Source organism: Aethalodelphis obliquidens, unplaced genomic scaffold (assembly GCF_003676395.1).
Source record: "Aethalodelphis obliquidens isolate GAN/ISIS:26980383/991018 unplaced genomic scaffold, ASM367639v1 scaffold24, whole genome shotgun sequence".
Classification (NCBI taxonomy): Eukaryota; Metazoa; Chordata; class Mammalia; order Artiodactyla; family Delphinidae; genus Aethalodelphis; species Aethalodelphis obliquidens.
Window position 1 is genome coordinate 1,366,591 of NW_020837968.1, and position 12,831 is coordinate 1,379,421.

At 36.8% G+C, this 12,831-nt stretch overlaps 1 protein-coding gene across 4 annotated transcripts in view; it reads right to left on the minus strand.

Annotated features, from left to right (window-relative positions):
• Nucleotides 1-12,831, minus strand: part of LOC113628492 (complement factor H-like) — a 94,711-nt gene that overhangs the window by 31,404 nt on the left and 50,476 nt on the right. For all 4 annotated transcript variants that reach the window (XM_027122157.1, XM_027122156.1, XM_027122155.1 and 1 more), the window contains 2 exons: nucleotides 4,792-4,974; nucleotides 2,774-2,950 (listed from right to left, as the gene is read on the minus strand). In XM_027122157.1, coding sequence (XP_026977958.1) covers nucleotides 2,774-2,950; nucleotides 4,792-4,974 — 360 coding nt within the window. The remainder of the gene's footprint in view (nucleotides 1-2,773; nucleotides 2,951-4,791; nucleotides 4,975-12,831) is intronic.

A 12,831-nucleotide genomic window follows, 5' to 3' on the forward strand; every position in this document is an offset into this window, starting at 1 on the left:
TTTCCAACTGCTGTCTTCACATAAAGACAGTGACTTTAAGAATGCCATGATCGTGTTAAGAGCCTCCCCTTTTACTTAGAGTAAGCTCCAAACACTTTACAATCCATTCCTTGCCTACACTTCCAATGTCATCTATCTGCCCCTGGAGTTGGAGTCAATACAGAATTTTTAAAATAGGTCAATTTCTTTGCTGCCTCGGCTGTTGCACAGACCCTTATCTCTATGCTGAATGAATGGTTTCCAACTTTTCTTTGCATAGATGTCTTCCTGTAGGAACTAGAGCCTTCAGTCCCCTCCTATTTTCTAAGCGCTTGGATTCTTTTGTTCTTCGAATACAATTACTTGGAAAATATACTAGAAATATTTTACCTTTTGGTTCATTATTTACCTTAATCATTTGTTGTTTTTTCATAGTGGAATGAAAGCTCTTGAAAGGCAGGTCCCCTGTTTGTATCTTTCACCATTTTTCTCTTAGCCTACTTCTAGGACATATTAGGTGTTTGTTGACAGCCTGAAAAGTGAAAATTTGTGCCCAGAACACTGTTGAACAAGCCTGTCTCTTTTCCGTTATAAATTCACTCTGTGTGTCTGTCTGAAATCTCTATTTTTAATCTTTTCTACTCTGCCTAGTGTTCTTTCTCCTCCTTCCCCTGTGCACCACTTAATCTCACATGACTCTGTCTCCTACCTCAAAGGAAAATAGAAACCATCAGCGACTGCTTCTTTTCAGCATTAGATTTACACATCCATTTTCCTTCCTTCCTCCTGATAGGAAGTTGGAAGTAGAGCTGTTGCCACCAAAGCCCAGGATTTTCTCAGCAGCGCGGGCTCCTTTCCCTTCTCCTTCACAGGGAACTTCCTGTGTTCAGTCTCTGCCTGCTCCCCTCTCTAGCATATCCTCTTCAGCGTTCAACACACTCTCATCTTTCCCATGAAAACAATTCTTTATTCAGTGCGTAATTTCCCTAGCAATATATCCTGAACCTCCTCTTCTCTGCCACAAGCAAATCTTTTGAAAGAATTATGTCCACATGCTGTGATAAGTTTCTTATTAATCATTTTTTCAGCAGGTTCTATGTAGGTTTTTCCCTGTCTACTCCATCCAAAACCATCTCTGTTGCAGTTTTTGTTGCCCTCTATGTAGCCAAATCCACCACATTTTTACAGTCTTCTAACGGGACATATCTACTGAATTAGAAATATTCACCACTCTAACAATCATAATAATGTAATTAGATGACAATTTCCTTGATTTTATTGTATGGCAGGCATTATGGCAAGAACTTTATATGAATAATTTAGTCCAAAATCCTTTGAAATATTAGAACATTTGTAATTACTAATCCATTTTCCAGATTAGGAAGTGTGAACAAAGCTTCAAATAGGCTTGGTTGTTGCCCTAAGATACATGCCTAGCAAACTGTAGAACTGGAGTTAGAACCCATCCAGGCTGACTCCACAGGATTCACCATTAGTTGATCTATTATACTTGCTTTACCTTTACACATTTTCTTCTCTCCACATCTATGAAACATTCATTTCTAAGTTTTTCCCCTAAATTCTCTGGGTTCTCCTTTTTCCTATCTACTTTGCCATCTATTCCTCTTTGTCTGACACCTAAATGCTGGAATGCTTCAGGGCTCAGTCTTGATCTCTCTTCTGTTTTCATTCTACATTCTTTCCCAATGTGATATCATTATTTATAGGGTGATGATCTCACAGGTGTGTCTCCTGGTTAGATCCGTGTATTCAACTCTGTAGTGGATATATCCAATTCTTATGGTCCATGGGCAGCCCAATCACAATGTGTTCAAGTCAAAAGTTGCCATGTTCTTCCCAAAGTGTTCTCTCTCCTGCCAGTAGCACCTGACAAAGTCATTCCCATTTACCTGCTTGCTTATGAAGCAATGGAGAGCAAGCACGCGAGTCCCTTGACTTTTTGCTCTTTTTGACATCCACCATTTAGTGACATTATCTGTGTTTTCTGCCAACGAAATATATCTCAAATCTACCCTCTGCTGTGCATCTCTTCAGCCATAACCTTATCTAATCCCCACTCTTTCTCACCCTACATGGCTTCCTGAAAAAAAAAAACTTTCAAGAATCCAAATAAAATTATATCATTCCTTTCCTTAAAATTCCTTATGACTTTTCATTAATCATAAAATTAATCCAAATGTGAACATGCCCTGAAGTAACCTGGATAATCTTTCCTTTGCCTCCTATCCAGCCTCAGCTCATAAAATTCTCCACACCTTGAGTAGAATCCATTAACCTCGGTATTTCCCAAATACTGTTTTGTTGCCAAAGCTTTGCATATACTGTTCCTTTGGCTTGGAACATTCAACATCCATTCAGTTGGCCAGAGATTGAAGCCCTGTTTCTAGCCCTGGAGAAAAGACCGCTGATTGGCAAACATAAAAGAGATTCATGTCACTGTCCTCAGAACTTGTCACGGTGGGAAAATAAAGAGCTCCTCTCAGTACCTGCAGAAATTAATACTCAAGCTAGGAGGTATAGAGCAGAAACTCAGGAGCAAAACAGTTGAAGAGGTTGTAAGACACTGTCACTTTGGTAATGAGTGAGTCTTTGGACTTCAAAATTTCCCCTCCTCCCAGTTTACATTAAAGCAGAAGGAGACATCTTGATTTTAATCATCATGCCTTAATAATGACTCTAGATCAGTCAAATTTGGTAAAAATAAAACATTTTTGATGATTATTGTTAATTATGTTCATCTTGAAAAGAATAACAGCTGTAAAGGAGTTCTTACCATAACATGCAGGTCTATCAGACCAGCCATTTTCACCACACACTATGGAGCCTGTGGTGTGTCCATCTCGGCTCTCATGCCCATCAAGGCATTCGTAGTCCAGGCTGTCATTGAGCTTAAACCATGTGCCATCACTTCTGGCTCTGGCATTCTCAAATACTGGCATATCACAGGATTCTAAGGGATAATGGAATAAAAAGATTTCATTTCTAATATTATTTAGTGGGCAATCTGATTAAGTTTCATCTCAAGGGGAAAGGGGGCTTTACCAATTAGTATGTGCTAATAAATTATGATGCAAAAATAATCCAAGAATACCAGTGATAGATCACTGTCCTGGAATAGTTACTCAAAATGAAAAAAGTATGTTTCTGTTATTGTTTTTTTTTTTGTCTGCAACACACGGCTTGCGGGATCTTAATTCCCTGACCAGGGATCGAAACTGTGCCCCCTGTAGTGGGAGTGCAGAGCCCTAACCACTGGATAGCCAGGGAATTCCTGAAAAAATATGTTTCTACACAACATTTTTCTCAACACTTAATGTCTCTGAAATATTTCTTTTATGAACATTTTTCTCAATTTAATTATACTTATGCATTTTTCCCAGGCTAGTAATAAAATAAGCCATTACAGATGTATTGTACTATTTTTGTAACAGCATTTTCTGAATTAATATGCTGAACTTATTAGCAGTTGTGACATATATGCCAGAGAAAAATCGATTAATTGAAAAAAAGAGTAATTTTCAACAAGGTAAGTAAATTTTTAAACATTCTATAGAATTCTACTTTAAAACACACTAATATTTAAAGTCACATGCTGATTTTGCTTTCCCAAATATATTTCTAATGGTTGTGTATTCTTTTATGTTTATCAAGGTTGAATGCAGAAGTAGTTCTATTATTTATAACAATTTACAAGAAAGTAAAATGTTTCTTTACAAGAAAGTAAAATTGAACAGTATCAATTTTCACTAACACTGTAATAGAGTGATGTTAATAAAGGTTTAAATAATTAATCTCAAATTTCATAATGTGTTATGTAGCCAGCCAGCTTAAAACTTTAAAAAATTAAAGCAAAACTATACTAGTAAAAACAAAAGTAATAGAGAAGTTTTCTCTTCCATGAAAAGAGTGTTAGAATGGAAAATTGGTCGCATATTAGTATGAAGTGAGTTTGATATGGGGGCAAGTTTTATCATTTTCTCTTTGGCTAGTGCCCATATTAAGCATAGACATTGGAAAGAAAAAGAAATAAAATGTAAACAGTAGAAAGCGATATTTTGAATATCCACTTCACTTGAAGTGACTATGTAAAATATCACTTCAAAAATATCATTGTGCAGCTTTGGGGTGAATAAGATAAACTCAGCAAATTTTCCTTAGAAAATCGTCGTAAACATCTGTGTGGTGGGACAGAAAAACCTCTCAGCACAGCAGAATTTGGTCCTATCTAGAAGTGTTTCTGTGTCTCCACTTACTAGATGTTTATAAAGATTTCCTAACAGAGAGAATTTTTCTCAAGTGGATCTACCCTACAGTTTCAAACATATAAATTTTACAAGTTATATTATTTGAAGATTATGCACTATGGACTCATATCTTCACTTAAAAACATAACCTTTAGGCTTAGGAGGAAAGATTCTGACATAAAAGTCTCAAAAAATAAAATCAGATGCAATCGGCATAAAGGATTCAGGTTAAAATAAATGAGTTTATACCAGAATATAGGTATGTCTCCTAGCTAAATTAGTTTATAATCACGGGATGTGTTAAAGTGAAAAAACCTTGAAGTGAAGGATGCAATGATATTCTACCCTACTAGTAATTAATCATAAAAGGTAAAAAATGATACACATTTTAAAATTTATCTTTTCAAATACAGCCATGGGACCACATCAACACCTCATACCACCCCACCCCAGCAAAAAAAAAAAAAAGGGTAAAAAGAATGAAGTTAAAGAAAACTTCTCTAGAGTGATCATTAGGATAATGAATACAAAATAATCAATTACTTACTAATGCATACAGGTTGCATTGACCATCCACTTTGCAGACATGTAATTAATCCTGATGTATTACCATCTGCTGTTACATATCCTGATTTACACTTATACTTTGTTTGTTTATTTAAAGGATATGTAAAGGCAGCTTCAGAAAAAAATCCGTTCTTAATTTGTATATCTGATTTTGAACATGTTTCTAAAAGGGAGAAAGCATAAAGAAAAGATAAGCATATATTTGATAAACATTTTATAAGGATGCAAATAATATAACTATAGAAAAATGGGAAGTCATTTATAAATGTAAACCTAGAAAAATTCTAATCATTTAAGTTCTTGTGTGAGAGAAAAAAATCTACGAGTTTCCAAAGATATTAAATCAAGACACTTTATTCATGTTTTTAGAACAAAGCAAGATTTAAAGTACTCAGAATCCTTACTAGGAAATTATTAGAAATCTGTTTGTCTAATGGATCTGGAATCCTACAGCATGTCAGAACTCTATTAACAATGGGTTTCCTTTCCTGGGACTTGTTCAAAACATTGCTTAGTCTGGATCTCTTAAGCAACCCAGAACACGGTTAACAAATTGGGGTATCTCAGATCAGGTGATGATCTCGGAATCTTCCACCACAGTTACCATAGCCTTTGTATCTGAGAATTTGAAATGTTTGTCATCAAAACTGGGTGCTTAAAGCCATGTCAATATATGGAGTTCAATGGAGATGACAATGATCAACACATGTATTCAGTCTACAAAGGACTAAATGATGCTTCGTCAAACTATGTATAACTAAACTTGAAATAGTAAAGTACATTTCTGTCACTTACTAGGTCTCTTCACAGAGCTCAGCTTCATTTATTAAATAACTCGTGGATAAAGAAGAAATCAAAAGAGAAAACTTTGAATATTTTGAATTGAATGAAAATAAAAACATGATAAGTAAAATTTTATGAGATTTATGAAATGACACGAAAGTGTGCTGAGAGGGGAATTTTAACATTAAATAGCAATAATAGAAAATAATAAAGATTGAAAATCTGTAATAGAAAACAATGATTGAAAATCAATAATTCTTTTTACTTAAAAACTATAAAAAGAAAAGCAAACAAACACAACATATATAAATTTGAAAGAATAGAGTGACATTAGTAAGATGGTGGAATAGGATGCCTCGACCTCTCCCCACAGACACACTGAATTAACAGCTACGCACGTATCAGCTCCCCTTATTCAAAACACTGGTTGAGAGGCTCCTGCGTTCAAGGCAAGTGAGAAAATGCTAAAATCCTAACTGTTAGGAAAAACTGAGACACACTCTCACAGTAAATCCCACCTAGGCACAGCACCATATAATTGGGAGGGAACCCTCAACTCCCAGCTTCTCCTGGAGGAGCAAAGAGTTTGAACCACAATCTAGGGCTCCAGTTTTCCAACGGCTAGTCCAGGGTCTGGCTTCTAACTCACCTGCCTCTGGGAGGGCCCAGCATTTCCAGTCTCCTGGGACTACTGAGGACAAAGTGGAATGGCTGTGCTAGCACTGCTCACAGGTCATCCCCTACCTTAGTGCAAAGGGAGCAGCTCCCAGTTTCTCCATGGAAGGAGTTAGACTACACATCTAGACCCTCATCCTTTTTTTTTTTTTTTTGTGGTATGCAGGCCTCTCACTGTTGTGGCCTCTCCCATTGCGGAGCACAGGCTCTGGATGCACAGGCTCAGCGGCCATGGCTCACGGGCCCAGCCGCTCCGCGGCATGTGGGATCCTCCCAGACCAGGGCACGAACCCGTGTCCCCTGCATCGGCAGGCAGACTCTCAACCACTGCGCCACCAGGGAAGCCCTAGACCCTCGTCTTTTCTGGCTGCTGCCTAAGGAACTGGCTCCTAACTAACCTCTCTCTGAGAGCTGATGAAGCCCAGAATTTGTTGATGCCTGGGGACTACAGAGAGCAAAAGCATGGTTTGGAAGAGCACAGGGTTTGAAGGAGCATGCAGGCATTTCCACAGCCCTTCTCCCCAGCTCAGTGCAGAGTGAGTGAGGGGATAAAGTCCAGCTCCCAGCTTCAGCAGCTTTTCTGGCTTCTAGGTCACCTGTCTCAGGACATAGATGGGAGTTGGCATACTCTAGACCCCTGGAAGATGCTAGGTACAAAGACAGCAGTTTGGATGAGCATAGAGGTTAGAGAGGCATCCAGAATCTCTGGCCAGGCTGACTGATGAAGGCTTTCTACTTATGAGTCCAGTCTGTGAAGACTAGGAGGTGTGGGTGTTTCATCTAATGCACAGATATCAACACAGAGATTCGAGAAAAATAATAATAGAGAAATACGTTCCAGTCAGAAGAACAAGATAAGTATCTATAAACCAACACTAACTAAATGTAAATCACCTGTGATTTCCCCAACAGAGATTCAAAATAGCAGTCAGAGAGCAAAAAATTTGACAAAAGAGTAAAGCAGAGGTGGTTTGGGCCTGACATATGTCCCAGGTGAGTGTCACGGGCAGCTCCCATGTCCAAGCCTAAGTACTCAGCTTCTTCCCTTGCTTCTGATGTTCGCCCTCTTGTAACTAAAGCTTGTGGGTTTATTACTAGGGAATATTTAGAAATAAAATACATTTTTCAGTGGCAAAAAACCCCCAAAACAAACAGAACCCCCAAAACCCACAAAATAGCCATCATAAACATGCTTACCAAGGACAGGAGAGCAATACATGTACAAAGTAAGAATTTCAACAGAGAGATAGAAAATATAAAAATTACCAAAAGAGAAATGGTAGAACTGGAAAATGTGATAAATAAACTGAAAAATTAAATAAAGGGGTTCAACAACGGACTAGAACAAGCAGAAAAAAGGATCAGTGGACGCAGAGGTCACTAAAAGTAATTGACTCAGAAAAGCAAAAAGAAAAAAACAGTAAAAAAGTGATCATAGGTTACGGCACTTATGGGACACTGCCAAAATGATCACTATATATGTTACAGAAGACTGAGAAGGACAATAGAGAGGGAAAGGGGCAGAAAACTGAATCAAACATATTAAAACAACTGAAAATGCACTAAATCTGGGAAAGGAAACAGACATTCAGATCCACTAAGCCCGAATGAAGTGAGATGAACTGCAAAAAAATACAACCCCCCACCCCGACTGATACACATAATCAGATTGTCTAGAGTCAAAGACAAAGTAAAATATTGAATCAGCAATAGGAAACATCACAAAGAAGGGAACCGTAAAACCACCAGGTGACTTTACAGCAGAAACGCTGAAGGCCAGAAGGGAGTGGGATGATACACTCAAAGTGCTAAAAGAAAAAACTGCTAAGAATACTATACCAGCAAATTGGACCATCACAAATAAAGGGGAGGTACAAATATGACCAGACACACAAATGCTTAGGGAGTTTATCGCCACTAGATGTGCATACCAAGAAATGTTAAAGGCAGTTCTTCAAGTCGAAAAAGAAGGGTGCTGAACACCAGCACAATAGCATAAGAAAGTATGACACTCACTGGTAATGGTAAATATAGAGACAAATATAGAATACAGTGATGGGTAAATAAGTTTTTTGAAAAATAGGTCTTTATTGGAGTATAATTGCTTCACAATACTGTGTTAGTTTCTGTTGTACAACAAAGTGAATCAGCCATACGCATACATATGACCCCATATCCCCTCCCTCCTGAGCCTCCCTCCCACCATCTCTATCCCACCCCTCTAGGTCACTGCAAAGCACCGAGCTGATCTCCCTGTGCTATGCTGCTGCTTCCCACTAGCTATTTTACATTTGGTAGTGTATATATGTCGATGCTACCCTTACTTTGGCCTAGCTCCCCCTCCCACCCCGTGTCCTCAAAGTCCATTCTCTATGTCTACATCTTTATTCCTGCCCTGCAACTAGGTTCATCAGTACCCTTTTTTTTTAATATAGATTCCATATATATGTGTTAGCTTACAGTATTTTTTTTTCTCTTTCTGACTTATTTCACTCTGTATGACAGACTCTTAGGTCCATCCACCTCACTAAAAATAACTCAATTTCGTTTCTTTTTATGGTTGAGTAATATTCCATTGTATATATGTGCCACATCTTCTTTATCCATTCATCTGTCGATGGACATTGAGGTTGCTTCCATCTCCTGGCTATTGTAAATAGTATTGCAATGAACATTGTGTGGTACATGTCTCTTTTAGAATTATGGTTTTCTCAGGGTATATGCCTAGTAGTGGGATTTCTGGGTCATATGGTAGTTCTATTTTTAGTTTTTGAAGGAACCTCCTTACTATTTTCCATAGTGGTTGTATCAATTTACATTCCCACCAACAGTGCAAGAGGGTTGCCTTTTCACCACACCCTTTCCAGCATTTATTGTTTCTAGACTTTTTGATAATGGCCATTCTGACTGGTGTGAGGTGATACCTCATTGCAGTTTTGATTTGCATTTCTCTAATAATTAGTGATGTTGAGCATCTTTTCATGTGTCTCTTGGCCATCTGTATGTTTTCGTTGTTGAAATGTCTATTTAGGTCTTCTGCTCATTTTTTAACTGGATTTTTTGTTGTTTTGATATTGAGCTCCATGAGCTGTTTGTATATTTTGGAGATTAATCCTTTCTCTGTTGTTTCTTTGCAAATATTTTCTCCCATTCTGAGGGTTGTCTTTTTGTCTTGTTTATGGTTTCCTTTGCTGTGCAAAAGCTTTTAAGTTTAATTATGTACCATTTGTTTATTTTTGTTTTTATTTCTGTTACTCTAATAGGTGGGTGAAAAAAGATCTTGTTGTGGTTTATATCAAAGAGTGTTTTTCCTCTAAGAGTTTATAGTGTCTGGTCTTACATTTAAGTCTTTAATCCATTTCGAGTTTATTTTTGTGTATGGTGCTAAGGTGTGTTCTAATTTCATTCTTTTACATGTAGCTGTACCGTTTTCCCAGCACCATTTATTAAAGAGGCTGTCTTTTCTCTATTGAATGTTCTTGCCTCCTTTGTCATAACTTAGTTGCCCATATGTGTGTGGGTTTATCTCTGGGCATTCTGTGCTGTGGCATTGATCTATATTTCTGTTTTTATGCCAGTACCATACTCTCTTGATTACTGTAGCTTTGTGGTATAGTTTGAAGTCAGGGAGCCTGATTCCTCCGTTTTTCTTTCTCAAGATTGTTTTGGCTATTTGGGGTCTTTTGTGTTTCCCTACAAATTGTAAAATTTTTTGTTCTAATTCTGTGAAGAATGCCATTGGTAGTTTGATAGGGATTGCATTGAATCTGTAGATTGCTTTGGGTAATGTAGTCATTATCACAATATTGATTCTTCCAATCCAAGAACATGATATATTTCTCCATCTGTTTATGTCATCTTTGATTTCTTTCATTAGTGTTTTATAGTTTTCTGAGTACAAGTCTTTTGCCTCCTTAGGCAGGTTTATTCCTAGATATTTTATTCTTTTTGTTGCAATGGTAAATGGGAGTGTTTCCTTAACTTCTCTTTCAGATTTTTCATTGTTGGTGTATAGGAATGCCAGAGATTTCTGTGCATTAACTTTGTATCCTGCAAGTTTACCAAATTCCTTTATTAGTTCTAGTAGTTTTCTGGTGTCATCTTTAGGATTTTCTATGTATAGTATCATGTCATTTGTGAAAACTGACAGTTTTACTTCTTCTTTTCCAATGTATATTCCTTTTATTTCTTTTTCTTCTCTGATTGCCATGGCTAGGACTTCCAAAACTATGTTGAAGAAGAGTGGCAAGAGTGAACATCCTTGTCTTGCTCCTGATCTTAGTGGAAATGCTTTCAGTTTTTCATAATTATGATGCTTGCTGTGGGTTTGTCATATATGGCCTTTATTATATTGAAGTAAGTTCCTTCTATGCCCATTTTCTGGAGAGTTTTTATCATAAATTGCTGTTGAATTTTGTCAAAAGAGTTTTCTGCATCTATTGAGATGATCAAATGGTTTTTATTCCTTAATTTGTGAATGTGGTGTATCACACTGCTTGATCTGCGTATATTGAAGAATACTTTCATCCCTGGGATAAATCCCACTTGATCATGGTGTATGATCCTTTAAATGTGCTGTTGGATTCTGTTTGCTAGTATTCTGTTGAGGATTTTTGCATCTATGTTCATCAGTGATATTGGCCTGTAACTTTCTTTCTCTGTGATATCTTTGGCTGGTTTTGGTATCAGGGCGATGGTGACTTCACAGACTGAGCTTGGGTGTGTATCTTTCTCTTCAATTTTTTGGGAGCATTTGAGAAGGATGGGTGTTAGCTCTTCCCTAAAAGTTTGATAGAATTTTCCCATGAAGCCAACTGCCCTGGACTTTTGTTTGTTGGAAGATTTTAAATTACAATTTCAATTCCATTATTTGTGATTGTTCTGTTTATATTTTCTATTTCTTCCTGGTTCAGTCTTGGAAGGTTGTATCTTTCTAAGAATTTGTCCATTTCTTCGTGTTTGTCCATTTTATCGGCATATAGTTGTTTGTAGTAGTCTCTTATAATCCTTTGTATTTCTGCAGTGTCAGTTTTGATTTCTTTTTCATTTCTAATTTTATTGATTTGAGTCTTCTCCCTTTTTTTCTTGATAAGTATGGCTAAAGGTTTATCAATTTTGTTTATCTTCTCAAAGAACAAGCTTTTAGTTTTATTGATTTTTGCTATTGCTTTCTTTGTTTCTATTTCATTTATTTCTGCTCTGATCTTTATTTCTTTCCTTCTACTGAGTTTGGGTTTTCTTTGTTCTTCTTTCTCTAGTTGTTTTAAGTGTAGGGTTAGATTGTTTACTTGAGATTTTTCTTGTTTCTTGAGGTGAGATTGAATTGCTATAAACTTTCCTTCCTCTTAGATGGCTTTTGCTGTGTCCCATAGGTTTTGGGTCATCATGTTTTTGTTGTCATTTGTTTCTAGGTATTTTTTGATTTCTTCAGTGATCTCTTGGTTATTTAGTAGTGCACTGTTTAGCCTCCATGTATTTGTGTTTTTTACAGTTTTTTTCCTGTAATTGATTTCCAATCCTATAGCGTTGTGGTCAGAAAAGATGCTTGATACAATTTCAATTTTCTTAAATTTTCCAGGGCTTGATTTGTGACCCCAGATGTGATCTATCCTGGAGAATGTTCCGTGTGCACTTGAGAAGAAAGTGTATTCTGCCACTTTTGGGTGGAATGTTCTATAAATATCAATTAAATCTATCTGGCCTATTGTGTCATTTAAAGTTTGTGTTTCCTTATTTATTTTCTGTCTGGATGATCTGTCCATTGGTGTAAGTGGGGTGTTAAAGTCCCCTACTATTATTTTGTTACTGTCAATTTCTCTTTTTATGGTTGTTAACATTTGCCTTATGTATTGAAGTGCTCCTATGTTGAGTGCATAAACATTTATAATTGTTATATCTTCTTCTTGGATTGATCCTTTGATCATTATGCAGTGTCCCTCCTTATCTCTTATAAGGCTTTATTTTAAAGTCTATTTTATCTGATACAAGTAACGCTACTCCAGCTTTCTTCTGATTTCCATTTTCATGGAATATCTTTTTCCATCTGTTCACTTTCAATCTGTATGTGTCCCTAGGTCTGAAGTGGGTCTCTTGTAGACAGCATATATATGAGTCTTGTTTTTGTATCCATTCAGCCTGTCTGTGTCTTTTGATTGGGGCACTTAACCCATTTACATTCAAGGTTATTATTGATATGTATGCTCCTATTACCATTTTCTCAATTATTTTGGGTTTGTTTTTGTGGGTCTTTTTCTTCACTTGTGTTTCCCACCTAGAGAAGTTTCTTTAGCATTTGTTGTAAAGCTGGTTTGGTGGTGCTAAATTTTCTTAGCTTTTGCTTGTCAGAAAAAGCTTTTGATTTCTCCATCGAATCTGAATGAGATCTTTGCAGGTAGAGTAATCTTGGTTGTAGGTTTTTCTCTTTCATCACTTTAAGTATATCCTGCCAATCCCTTGTGGCCTGTAGAGTTTCTGCTGAAAAATCAGCTGATACCCTTATGGGGATTCCGTTGAACGTTATTTGTTGCTTTTCCCTTTCTGCTTTTAGTGTTTTTCTTTGAAT